This window comes from Molossus molossus, unplaced genomic scaffold (assembly GCF_014108415.1).
Source record: "Molossus molossus isolate mMolMol1 unplaced genomic scaffold, mMolMol1.p scaffold_m16_p_3, whole genome shotgun sequence".
Classification (NCBI taxonomy): domain Eukaryota; kingdom Metazoa; phylum Chordata; class Mammalia; order Chiroptera; family Molossidae; genus Molossus; species Molossus molossus.
The window spans coordinates 103,733,281-103,746,271 of NW_023425366.1; the positions used below are offsets into that span (position 1 = coordinate 103,733,281).

At 48.3% G+C, this 12,991-nt stretch overlaps 1 protein-coding gene across 1 annotated transcript in view; it reads left to right on the forward strand.

The window, feature by feature from the left end:
• The window catches only part of GALNT17 (polypeptide N-acetylgalactosaminyltransferase 17), a 433,455-nt gene that overhangs the window by 237,218 nt on the left and 183,246 nt on the right, over positions 1–12,991 (forward strand). Inside the window, exons 4-5 of the mRNA XM_036279727.1 lie at positions 2,954–3,128; positions 5,478–5,675. Coding sequence (XP_036135620.1) covers positions 2,954–3,128; positions 5,478–5,675 — 373 coding nt within the window. The remainder of the gene's footprint in view (positions 1–2,953; positions 3,129–5,477; positions 5,676–12,991) is intronic.

Genomic DNA, 12,991 nt, shown 5'->3' on the forward strand with positions numbered 1-12,991 from the left:
CTGATAGTTTTATGGGATCTCTCTTATAGGTAACTGTCTTTCTGTTGCTGTTTTTAAGATTCTTTGTCTTTAACCTTTTACATTTTAATTATGATGTGTCTTGGTGTGGGCCTCTTTGGGTTCATCTTGTTCGAAACACTCTGCACTTCCTGGACTTGTATGTCTATTTCCTTTGCCAGGTTAGGGAAGTTTTCTGTCATTATTTCTTCATATAGTTTCTCAACCCTTTGTTCTCTCTCTTCTCCTTCTGGTACCCCCATGATGTGAATGTTGTTTCACTTGATACTGTCCCAGAGGCCCTTTAAACTATACTCATTTTTTAATTAAAAAATGTTTTTGCTCTTCTGATTGGGTGTTTTCTGCTACCTTGTCTTCCAAATCACTGATTTGATTCTTTGCTTCATCCAATCTGCTGTTTATTCCTTCTAGTGTGTTCTTCATTTTAGTTGTTGTATTATTCATTTCTGACTTGTTCTTTTTTATGGTTTCTGTGTCATTTTTTATGCTTACTATCTCTGTTGAAGTTCTCACTGAGTTCCTTGAGCATCAAGTGTTTTGAACTCTATATTTGGTAGAGGTTTGGGCTGGTGTGGGAGTTAAGTGGGGCAAGGTATCAGGGAATCACCAGGATAGGTGAGAGCAGTGTTAGTGAGGTTAATAGAGACTCAGATTTGATGTCTATCTGTTCCTGCTGGCTGTGTGGTGGGGAGAACTCAACAAAGGAGCAATGGCACCTGCCACCACTGGAGACAGCTGCCCCTCCAGCCCTTGTCCTGAAGCCAAACAATTCAGTTCTTCCCCATATGTTTCTGGTGCTTTTTGATCCTCTGTCTCTTCACCGGAGCTTGGGTAGGGTTTTGTGAGTGAGGAAATCTGTGCTTGGACCCTTTAAGTGAATGCCTGGGACTCCAGAAGCCCTCCATCTCACAGGGACAGAATCCCCACTGATTTTTACAGCCAGTTATTGTGGGGACTCCTCTTCCCAACATTGGTGCTCCATGGTGGGGAACCCTGTGTAGGGCTGGAATCTCTTGCTTCTTGGTGGGGACCTCCCCTGCTGAGGTGTCCCTCCTCATTCTTTACCACCACACGTGGGTATGGGACCAGCTGGTTTCATGTCTCTGTCCCACTTACTAGTCTTGATGTTGCTTCTTCTTTATATCCTTAGTTACAGGAGTTCTGCTGAGCTAATCTTCAGGTGGTTTTTATGGGTGGTGGTTCTATAATTTAGTTGTAATTTTGATGTGGTCGTGGGAGGAGGTGAGCACAGTGTTTACTTATGCTACTAGCTTGACTTGATGTCACCCCAAATCTCCTATTTTTGTAATGACCCCAGTCAGATTGGATTAGTGCCCATCCTAATCACCTTATTGACATAATAACCTCTATAAAGGCCCTATCTCCAAATGTGGTCTAATTAGGAGGTACTGGAGTTAGCACACGTGAACTTGGGAAGTACACAGTGCACCCCATCACACTCCCATTCCTCACCATCCATGCCTTGGGCTGACAGGACCTATTTTATGTCTCCGTACCCTTGGGGATTCTCTCACTCCCATCCATCCGAACACCCCATCCTCTATGTTTCTTCCTGGGTCACATGCTGTATCATTCCCAGGGACAACAGCCATGACCTAACGAGGTCAGCCCCTACATATGCTGCAGATGTATGGCTTTAATTTGTCAACAGTTGCCCTGCATAACCAGGATGTGAGAGGTCTGCACAATATCTGTAATACAGCCTTGCTGGGTTTCATTAGAGCACACTCAGAGGTAGCGATGTCTCTCAAAGGACTGTTTGTGGACAGCTTGCTCGTCAATTACCTGGGCTGCTCCTGGAACTTGTGAGTGTCCTGTAGCATGGGGCTGACACTCCAAGGGTGGGTTCTTAGAGGTGCACATCTAAGAAGCCCCTCTTGGCCTCCTACATCTGATGATCCTTATGTAAATAAAGGTATCAGCTGCCTGGCTGGTGTAGCTCAGTGGTTGAGCGTCAACCCATGCACCAAGAGGTCACTGGTTCGATTCCTGGTCTGGATATATGCCCAGGTTGTGGGCCTGATCCCCAGTTGTGGGGCATGCAGGAGGTGGCCAATTGATGTTCTCTCTCAACAATGTTTCTATACCTCTCTCCCCCTTTCTCTCTCTCTAAAATCAATAAAGAAAAATTTAAAAATTTTTTTAAAAAATGCTATCAACCTTTAAGTCTGTGGAGTTGGACACATTTGGCCTGTGTTTCAGCTCCTCTATTGCTAGGTGTGCGGTGTTGGAACAGGTTAGCATCCCTGAGATGGTTTCTTAATTTGTGATGTGGAATTAATCTTGGTGACTAATGGAATTAATCTGGCAACTTCTAGGATAGCTGTAAGGATTAAATTAGACCATAGAAATAAAACACTGTACACCACCTGCTTATTGCAAAAGGAGATGTGTGCGGTCTGTTAACATCATCTGCCCACGAGTGGACAACAGTTTCTTTTACATCCTAAGACCAAAGCACCAACCCTGTTAACGTTGCACTTAGTGCATAACTATGTGTCTGGACCACTTAGGACGTCCTGTAAGAACCAGGGTATGTGCAGATGGAAACACACAGAGCAGTTGATAAACAGGACCAGGGACCGTGGGAGGAGAGGAATGCGGGCCAGGGAAGGACAGTGGGCCAGAAAGAAAAGAAACCTCCGAGAACAGTTGCCAGCCTGCGGCAGTGAGGAAGTGAAAGCCAGGCCTCAGTTCTGTCCAGGTGTGCAGCTTGGACGCTGGAAGAACATGGCTGTCCTGGGCTGGAGTGCCCCCGATGTCTTCCGACTCCCTGACTGAGTTGCCTTTCCTACTAAAATCACTGACTTTTCTGCGATCTCTGGACTTCCTGAGGATCTGTGGGCATCCCAGTGGGTTGGACTCACGTTGGAAATGACATGTCATGGACCTTCCTGTGTTCTGTCATTCACAGAGGAGCTGAAGGCCCCCTTGGAGGAGTACGTCCACAAGCGCTACCCAGGGCTGGTGAAGGTCGTGCGCAATCAGAAAAGAGAGGGCCTGATCCGCGCGCGCATCGAGGGCTGGAAGGCGGCCACCGGCCAGGTCACTGGCTTCTTTGATGCCCACGTGGAATTCACCGCTGGCTGGTAGGTCACCAGCTGAACCCTAGGGGCACTCAGGACCTGCAGTCAGAGTCTGGGAGGTGGGATGTTTTCCCTGATTTCTTTGGAGCCACTGGAAGAATGGGGGAGGGCGTGGTTGGAACAGAGAGTGAGACCACAGTCAGGGATAAAACTGGGAGCAGGGAGAAATCTGACTGTTGTCTGCTCAGTCTCAGTCACCGTCAGATGTCCTTGGGAGACCTCATTCTGGGGCAGCCACTGTCTTAGCTTTCACCCAGCTGTCCCGCAGTAATAATCTCCAGCCTCCCGACTGACGACGACAGAGATTTCTGTCGTGCCCACGTGGCCGTCCGCTGTGGGCTGTCTGCGGCTCTGCTCCGCGTGTCCTCCGCGTTCACGCCTGTCGAGGACATACCCTGTTCGTGGCCCAGAGTAAAGAACCACAGATGAATCTTGCAGTGACTTTGAAAGGTTCTGCTCTGTTGTGACGTCGTCCCTTCTGTTCACGTTCCCCTGGTCAAAGCAAGTCGTATGTCCAAGCTAAACATTGATTAGGGTTGAGGGAGAGAGTACACCCCTCTGCAGGGAGACACTGTGGGCTGCTGGTAGTAGGCAGGGTGTCCCCTGGAAGGGGAGCCGATTGCTGGGAACAGTTGTACCTTCTGTCACAGGCTGGAGATCAAACTCCTCCCTTCAGAAGCACTATTTGAACAGGCCTTCTGTCCCCACGCTCAGTACACTGCCTGGATGCTTCTCAGTGCGGGACACCAGGCCACCCTGGGAAGCGTGGTCCGTTCAGGGAGGCCGTGGGCTTCCAGGTTAGGGCTGAAGCCAGACCATCTGGGTTAGAAACCTGGTTCTGCCACCAGCTGGCTCTGTGCCCAGGGCAAGCGACTTAACCTCCCTGGAGCTCATTTCCTCCTTTGTACAACGATGACCCTCGTGTCTGTTCAGTGGGATTGGTGTGAGATATAAATTAGCCAGCACCTGACGTGTTTCGAATGGTGCCTAGCTCGTAGTGAAGAATCAATGAATATGAGCTCTCCTTAGCTCATTAGGAAAATGTGTTTAAAGATTCGCAAAGGCAGCCTGTAGTCAGTGACTTGAATGAGGTGGAGAAGATGGCCTAAGAGTTGAAAGGGAGGAGAGAGCCTTCCTACTGGGGGAATTAGGGAAGGCTTCTTGGAAGAGGTGGCACGCGCTCTAGTAAGCCTCCGTAGGTGGCCAGATCCCTGCCAGGGGCAAAGGGCATTCCCGGAGGAGGGCAGCACTAGTGAAGGCTTGGAGGGGGCAGAGCGCTGAAGCCTATCTCGAAGCTGTGGCGAGTCCGTCCCATTTGGCTTCAGCCTAGATGGTGTGTGCAGGAGTATTGGAGGCAGTAAATGGTCCAGCATATATTTTATTGCTCGCTTTAAATAGAAAGATGAAGTGAGCCAACAGGTAATTCAATAGCTGCAAATGAAAAGAGATGGGATGTAGGCCGAGCGCTCTCATTATTCTTCCAAATAATGCAGAGGAATGGGATTTTCACTTGACACTTTTCCAGAGCCTGCGCTCTGTGCTAAGCGGGGAGATTAATGTCCTGGCGTGTGAGAGCCATCTTCTTCCCGAGCGCGGGGAGCAACCATCCCTTCCTGCATCTGCTGCGAACACACACGCTGGCAGGGTGTCTTACCATCTGCTTTCTCCCAAGCCAGCAGGGCTACACCTAGAACCCCGAGCCAGGTCTCTCTGCCGATCTCCTGGTGCAGGGCCCGAGGGGCAGGCTCCTGGGAGGCAGGATTCTGCCTGCGTTTGCATTTAATTCATCCGGCCAGCCATTGCTAACCAATTCAATTAGATCCCTTTTAAGAAATCAATTAAATAATCAATTAAAACAACTGAAATAGTCACACACACAAAGGAGCTCGTGAAATGTTTATTAGAACCAGACCATCAAGGGCGGGAGTGGCCTATTTTGAGAAAGGGAATTCAGCTCCCTGGGAAAATACAAGAGGCAGCCACCAGCGCCCTGAGGGGAAGCTGAAAACTCTGTGTGAGGCTGCAGCGTCAGGCACACTGGAGTCCCAGGGCCTTGCTTTGGCCTGCACTGTGGGGATAAAAGGCAGGCAGGCACTTTCTGAATTCTCCCCCCAGGCTTCTCCTGCAGGCTTCAGCACGGTGGCCTCCCAGCAGGCGGGGCCTGGGCTGCAGGCTCCCACTGGGACCGGCCACTGCCACTCGGGAGCCTCAGTGTCCATCGGGGTTCCAGCCCGCCAAAGCCTAACCTTTAGCTGTGTTGCTTCTGTTCATTTCCTGCCATCTCGGGGGTCTGTGCCCGTTGAGGGGTGAGCTACCTCAGGAGAGAGGTTTTATTTGTACTCTGTGTTTCAGGGCCGAGCCGGTACTGTCCCGGATCCAGGAGAACCGGAAGCGGGTAATCCTCCCATCCATCGACAACATCAAGCAGGACACCTTTGAGGTGCAGCGGTACGAGAACTCGGCCCACGGGTACAGCTGGGAGCTATGGTGCATGTACATCAGCCCCCCGAAAGACTGGTGGGACGCCGGAGACCCTTCTCTCCCCATCAGGTCTGTGGCAGGGAAGCTCTGGTGGCCTCTGGGTCCCAGATCCCAGAGGACAGAGGAGCCACGGGAGGGAGGCTGGGAGACTCCTGGGGATGGAGGCGCCGTGTGCAAATGGCTGCTTTAGGGATTTTCGGAGTCCGACCGGCACAGCGTTTTGCTCCTCAGCTACAGCTTTCAGAGGCAGCTTCTCAATCAGAAATACTGAAAGACTGAGTCGACGGTGTTACCCTGGGCGCGTAACGCCCCCTTCAGAATCTCAAGTGGGGCTCCTTTTCTGTTCAGTGCAAGCTTTATTTAATTGTTCTATCCATGACTAAAAGTGGAGCTATGGAAGAAAAGTAATAATAACTCAGTGGCCAGAGAATGCAGAAGCAAAAGCATATTGGCTCTCAGATCAACTTCTCAATTTGCCTTGGGGAGAAGTTGTATATCCAGGAGGGTAGAAATGAAGGGGTGGTCCAGGCAAATATGAAGGAGGAATATTCATGATCTTTCTGGGAAAGGGGCTGTGATTCTCCCCCAGAATCAAAGGTTCCACCTCTTTTCTGTCTTTTTGTGGTCCCTTCTGGTTATCTTCATGGTCATTGTCAATTGTCCTGGTGCTTGGTGGGTGTACCATTCAGCATGGAGATTAGATTATAATGAGATTTGAGGACCATGGGCGTCCATCTAGATCTCAGCTGGTTTTAATTGGCCGATTCTCCGGAGGGAACTGTTAACTGCAGGCTGTCTGGTTTCTTGGAGATAAACAGAGTTAGGGTGGGGTAGGGGACAGCCAGGTCACGTAGGCCAGCTGTGGGTTACCTGTAGGAATGCTCACACTGTTTGAGATTTTGAGGTTTGAAACGTATTCATTCCTGGGCTCTTTCATTATTCAGTGCTCCCTATTCTTCTTCATGACGCAGGAACACACAGAAAAGGACAATAGTCGTGTGGGCCTGGGGTGACTGTGGGCCCTTGGGCAGCTCTGTAAGACCCTTGCCCTCAGTCTCACGCAGCCTCCCTGGAAACAAGGAGTCAGATCCCATGGCCTTCCAGATGGGAAGCTCACATAGGGAGGCTGTTGAACGAAGTTGGGTTCTAATGCCATGTTCGCTTCCTATGGCTGTTGTAACATATTTCCACAAACTTAGTGGCTTAAAGCACACACATTTATTCTCTTCCATTCTAAAGGTCAGAAATCCGAAATGAGCCTTAACAGAGCTACACTCAAGGTGTCTGTGGAGTTAGGCCCTTCTGGAGGCCAAGGGGAGCATCCGCTGCCTTGCCTTTTCCAGCTTCTGGAGGTCGTCCTCACTCCGCGGCTCATCACATGCCTTCCCCCGCTTCCTGCATCACGCGGCTCCTTCTTTGACTTCCTTGCCTACCCTTCTGGGGACATTTGGGGTCCACATGAATACTCCAGGGTAATCTCCTCATCTCCTGATCCTTAATAACATCTGCCAAGTCCTTTTTCCCGTGTAAGGTAACATTCACAGGTGGACTTTTGGGGAGGGAGGGTTATTATTCAGTCCACCACAAATGCCCTGCTTTTCCCATCAAGGTGATGCTTGAGTTATAGTTCAGTACTGTCTGTGATTTGATGTTGAGGGCCAGATTGACTTCAGCCTTCACAGTTCTGTCTTAAGGCAGAGGAGGTAGGAGAGGCATTCTTTCTTTGTCCTAGTTTTAGGGTGCTGCTGGTACAGGGGGGTAGCAAGCAGGAATAGTGGAATAGCGGTGAGAACATTTTACAGGTAGCCATGAAGTTCTTTCTCAGCTTACGAATTTTTGATAAACGAGTTAGATTGTGAGATGTACAGGCCCTCTCCCCACCCCCCACCCCAGCATCCCATCCCCTGCCCCACGATCTTTTATTTTCCTGCTCAAATTGCAAGCTGAAGAATTGCATTAGAGAAGAGCCACCTATGGGCAAATCTGTGTAACAAGGACGGTGACCTTTGGGGCCAGTGACTTTCTCTGTCGCTCAGTTCCCATCCCAGCCTAGATGTTCAGTGTCTTCACGCAATGCTGCAGGGTCACACTCTTGGCTCTCTGCAAATAGTGATGGAGATTTGTCACTAAGGTGTCGTCTGAGAACTGAAGCATAACCTTTGGGATATTTAAAATGCAATGGGCGAGATACTACCTCACACCAATTTTGATGGCTGCTATTAATAAAAACCAGCACGAACAGAAAAGAACAAGTGTTCGCAACCATGTGGGGAAATTGTAACACTTGTGCACTTTTGGTGGGAATATAAAAAAGCACAGTCACTGTGGAAAACATTCTTCAAAAAATTAAAAATACAACCTTATGATCTAGCAATTCTGCTTCTGGATATGTACCCAAAAGAGTTGAAAGCAGGGTCACAAATTGATATTTGTACACCCATGTTTATAACAGCATTCTTCACAATAGTCAAAAGTGGATGCCACCCAGTGTCCATCAACAGATGAATGGATAAACATAACGTGGTATATACATGCCAGGGAATGTTATTCAGCCTTTAAAAAGAAACATGCTACCACATGTTTTTCTGACACATGCTACAACATGGATGAACCTTGGACACATTATGTTAAGTGAAGTAAATCAGTCACCAAAAAACAAAACAAACCTATATAATTCATATGAGGTACCTAAAATAGCCAAGTCCATGGAGACATCTGGAGGAATGGCATTTGTTATTTAATGGGTACAGAGTTTCAGTTTTGCAAGATGAAAAGAGTTGTGGAAATTGGTTGCACAATAACCTAAGTACACTTACTACTACTGAATGCATATGCAAAAATGGCTAAGATAGTAAATTTCATGTCACAAGTAATTTACCGTGATGAAAACATATCAATGAAGAATGCTTCAAGACCCGTTGGCTCTCATGTTTTGAAGGGATGAATTCGAATGACGGGCTGACATGCAGTGAGTTTCATATTTTTGGCCAAATGATGCTTCGTCCATGACACACAGGAAGGCTGACCTCTGGCCTTGACAGGCAAGGGAATGAGGGTGTGCTGGCGGTGTTAGCAACAGAGGGGAAGAAGCGACTACCCTGCAGCCCTGCGGGATGCCCAGCAAACACGCTGTCCCCATAGGTGAGGCACTAACTAAAGAGGAAATGTGGCTGTGTTCTGTGAGTTACGGTAACATTAACAGATGATGAATAGGCATTTTTAAAAGACTAGAAAATAAGAGTCATGATCATGAGTCATTAGCTTATACGCATCTCTGATGTACAAAGTAGAATCACATACCAATGATCTCTTTTTAATGTAGCATCACTTATAAAATGCTTAATTTGTTTATAGTTGATGGAGATATTTAATTGTAGGAAGGCATTTTCATGGCCCTTTGGATATTATTAAGCAGGAGGTGGCCAATTGATGTTCTCTCTCATTGATGTTTCTGTCTCTCTCTGACTCTCCCTTCCTCTCTCTCTAAAAATCAATAAAGAAAAAAAATTGTGGTAAAATACACGTGACATAAATTTTACCATTTTAAAATGTAGAATTCACTGGTCTGAAGTATGTTCACAGTATTGTGCAGCCATCACCACTATCTCGTTCCAGAACTGTTTCATCTCCCAGAGGCCCCTACCCACGAAGCAGCCACTCTCTGTTCCTCCCCTCCTCCAGCCCAGCAGGCGCCAGGCCGCCTTCTGTCCACAGGCACTGGCCTCTCCTGGACAATGTAGAGCAGTGGAATCATACAATATGTGGTTTTTAGTGTCTTGATTCTTTTACTGCATAAAGTTTATAAGGTTTACCCATGTTCATACACGTAACATGAATCAGTACTTCGTCCCTTTTTATTTTATTATTTTTTTAACCCTCACCTGAGGATATGCATTTATTGATTTGAGGAGAGAGAGACAGAGGAAGAGCGACATTGATGTGAGAGAGAAACATCAGTTGCCTCCCATACATGCCCCGACCGGGGATCAAACCCACAACTTAGGTATGTGCTCAGATAGGTAATCGAACCCTCAACTTCTTTTGGTGTACAGGACGACGCTCCAACCAACTGAGCCACCTGACCAGGGCCTTCATCCCCCTTTATAAGTGAATTTTTATAGTGACTTTTTAAAGTTGCCACAGCTCAGCATCCTTTCTGGGTTCCACTGATTTCCAGGGTTTACGCACCTTTGTTCTGCATGGAAGGGAAGAGGCGACTTCCCACCCAGGCTCCCTGCTCACAGGCCCCTTTCCCACTAAGAGGACTCAGGCACCAGGAGGACGCTTCTCCACTGCCCAGAGCACTGAGCCCCAGCCTGGGGAGGGGATGCAGGGTACAGCTCCCTCCTGGAAAACTTCGGACGTTCCTCCCCCAGATGTCACTCATCATCCTCATAGTCAGCTAACTGCTGCTCGGTTTTCTGCTTTGAACGTTTTGCACGGTCTCTTTGAATACAGCGCCTAGTGTCTGAACATCCTCAGCCCAGATGAGAGCATGAAAGGTCCCCTTTTAACACAGTCCACTCACTGAGGGTTGGAAGGAGGAGGGCGGGAGGGGCCGAAGCCATAGAAGGAGGGCGCTGATTGGCAGAGAGCTCTGAAGGCGGAGGAGTGGGAGGGGTCAAGAACCGAGGAGCAGTTTGGTCCTGAAGATCAGAGAGAACGCATACTGTATGACCCACATTTTCCTCATGATTTAGGAGAGAAAAATCACTGCTCACCGTGAGAGTTAGGCCTTGGCGCGGGGTCTAGGGAAAAGTGACAAAGGTCTGGAATAATTGCTGGGAGGAATGGGAATGGGTGAGCTGGCCAAGAGCAGGAAAACTAATTGAGGGCTGTGGTGAGGGCCCAGGGCTAGAAATTCTATACATTTCCCACCAGCATTTCTTACTATGAGTTCAGCTGTGCTTTGATACAAAGTTAAATGTCATTATTCCTAACATTATGTATGTAGGTTAGTAACAATAATAAATAACTAATCGTGACTAAATAAATAATAACTCAAGAATACACTCTGTGTTTGGCATACTCACACCTATCACGCTACTTTTGCCCACTGCCGTATGTGAACAATAGTAGCGAAGATAAGAATGAGGGATGTAATACATTTAGCCTAAAGGCTCCTGGGTTGGATACACCAGGAATTCAAAGAACCTGGCTGAGATCAGCAGGCTTCTGAGGTCCACAGCTCACAGCTTGGTAATCAGCTGACTTTCTAGTTCTCCCCAGGTGTAAAATCCTGCGACTTTGCCAGAGACGGGACACGTTGCAGCACATTGCTTTCGGGGCACTGGCTGGAAGCTGAGATGTGTGCTGTGACGCGCCGGTGATGCCCGCCCGCCCTGTGTTAGGTGGCCCTGTAATCAGTGACATTACTCATTAATAAATAATTCAAGCTGGTGATTAACAATTAGCAATTCTTAATTCAACATGTAATTTGATCATAAATTATAAGGTACAGGAGCCATCAGAGCCTGCTGGACGGTGGAAAGGCTGTCCTGGATGTGCATAGTGGCTGGGCTCTCAGAGGCTGTGCACAAATGCATGTAAAAGGAGGAGGTTATTTTTTCCTGCATAGAGGACTCTGGTAGCTTACACAGAGGACATTAAGTGAAGAATCCGGTTTTCTTTGACTTTGTAATAGAGATAGCTTCCCTATGCATTAGCAAATATATTTTAGGAACCAATTAGATGCTCAGCCTGCGGTAGACCTTCCAGGGGCACAGTGTTAGTAAATTACATGACCCTCCAGGAGGAGTTCCTAGGCTGGCTAGAGACGGGGCCCAAGTGCACATCTCTACACTTCAGCCCACGTAAGAGAGGGCGTGTGGGAAAGAGGGGACGTTCTGAGTGGAATGCATAGAAAAGCTCATGAAAACCATAGCTAACCCAGGAATTTTCTGTGTGCCAGGCGTTGTTCTTAAGGTTTACACAATAGAAATCCATTTACACCTCACACTGGCCCTGTGAAATGAGTATTACTATCGCTGTTTCACAGAGAGGCTGCTGAGGACAAGGGTATGTGCACTTCACCCAAGGTCACACTCCTAGTAAGAGGTGAAGCTGGGATTCGGGTCTAATCGGTCCAGAGTCTGTGTTCTTGCCCCTATGTTGTATTTCCTGGAAAAGGGGTGACTTGCCCTGGCTGGTTTGCTCAGTGGTTAGAGCGTCAGCCCGTGGACCAATGGGTGGCGGGTTCGATTCTGGTCAAGGGCACGTAGCTCGGTTGAGGTTTGTCCTGGCCCTGGTTGGGTCACGCAGGAGGCAACCAGTTGATGTGGCTCTATCACATTGATGTTTCTCTCTGTCTCTCTCTCTTTCCCTCCCTCCCACTCTAGCTAATGATACATAGAAAAATATCCTTGGGTAAGGAATTAACAAAAAAGGGGGGGTGACTTGCTGGGCCGTGCAAGCTGCAGGGGGTTGGCACTACAGAGACTGTGGGAGACAACACAATTAGAGTAAAAACAAGGGTGTGTGGGGTCCCCAAGGTCAGCCGGGCGTTTGACGGTTCAGTAGAAGAACTAAAAAAAACTCAGGAAATGACTGCTCAAGGTTATCATTTATTACAGTGAAGGGATATCGATTAAAATCTTCAAAGGAGAAAGATGCACAGCAAAGAGTCCAGAAGGAACCAGGTGTGAGCTCCTAGTGGTCCTCTCCCCATGCAGGAGCGTGGACCATGCTTCGTTCTCCCAGCAAGGATGTGTAACAACACCCAAGGAGAGCTGCCTACCAGGGACGCTGTCCTGAGCCTCGGTGTTCAGGGTTTTTACTGGAGGTCACTCATGGAGGCAGGGAGCACCCATATGACTAACCTTGGCTACTCCAGAGGTTAGACTAATATAGCACCGCCCAGGGCCTCAGACAGGATATTCCAGGAGCCTGGCAAGAGAGGAGTGCAGACTCTGTCCAGTGGTCCAGTGGTGTAGATGAGTGAATACAAAGCCAACTGGGAGAGATAAAGTTGAGCAGTGGTTGGCTAGGGCTGGGAGGAGGGGTGAGGAGGAGTGACAGCCATGGGGTGTGGGATGTTTTGGGAGAGTGATGAAGATGTTCTAGAATTGGTTTTGGTGATGATTACACAACTCTACACATACTAAAAGCGATTGAATTGTAGACTCTAAATAGATTCATTAAGTGGAATGTGAATTCTATCTTAGGAGCTGCTGGCCACCAGCAGATGGCAGGTGGTCAGTCTAGCATGGTACTGAGAAAGTTTAATTCTCAGCTCAGAGTCTTGTGTGGTCCCCCTTTCATGGGAAGTTTCAGGGCAGCACAAAGTACAAGAGGCACCTGAACTGGGATCCAACCCCAGAGCGGCAGAATTTGTCATGGTAGAGTCACGAGCAGGGATTCCGAAACCAAGGAGCATCCTGGACAGA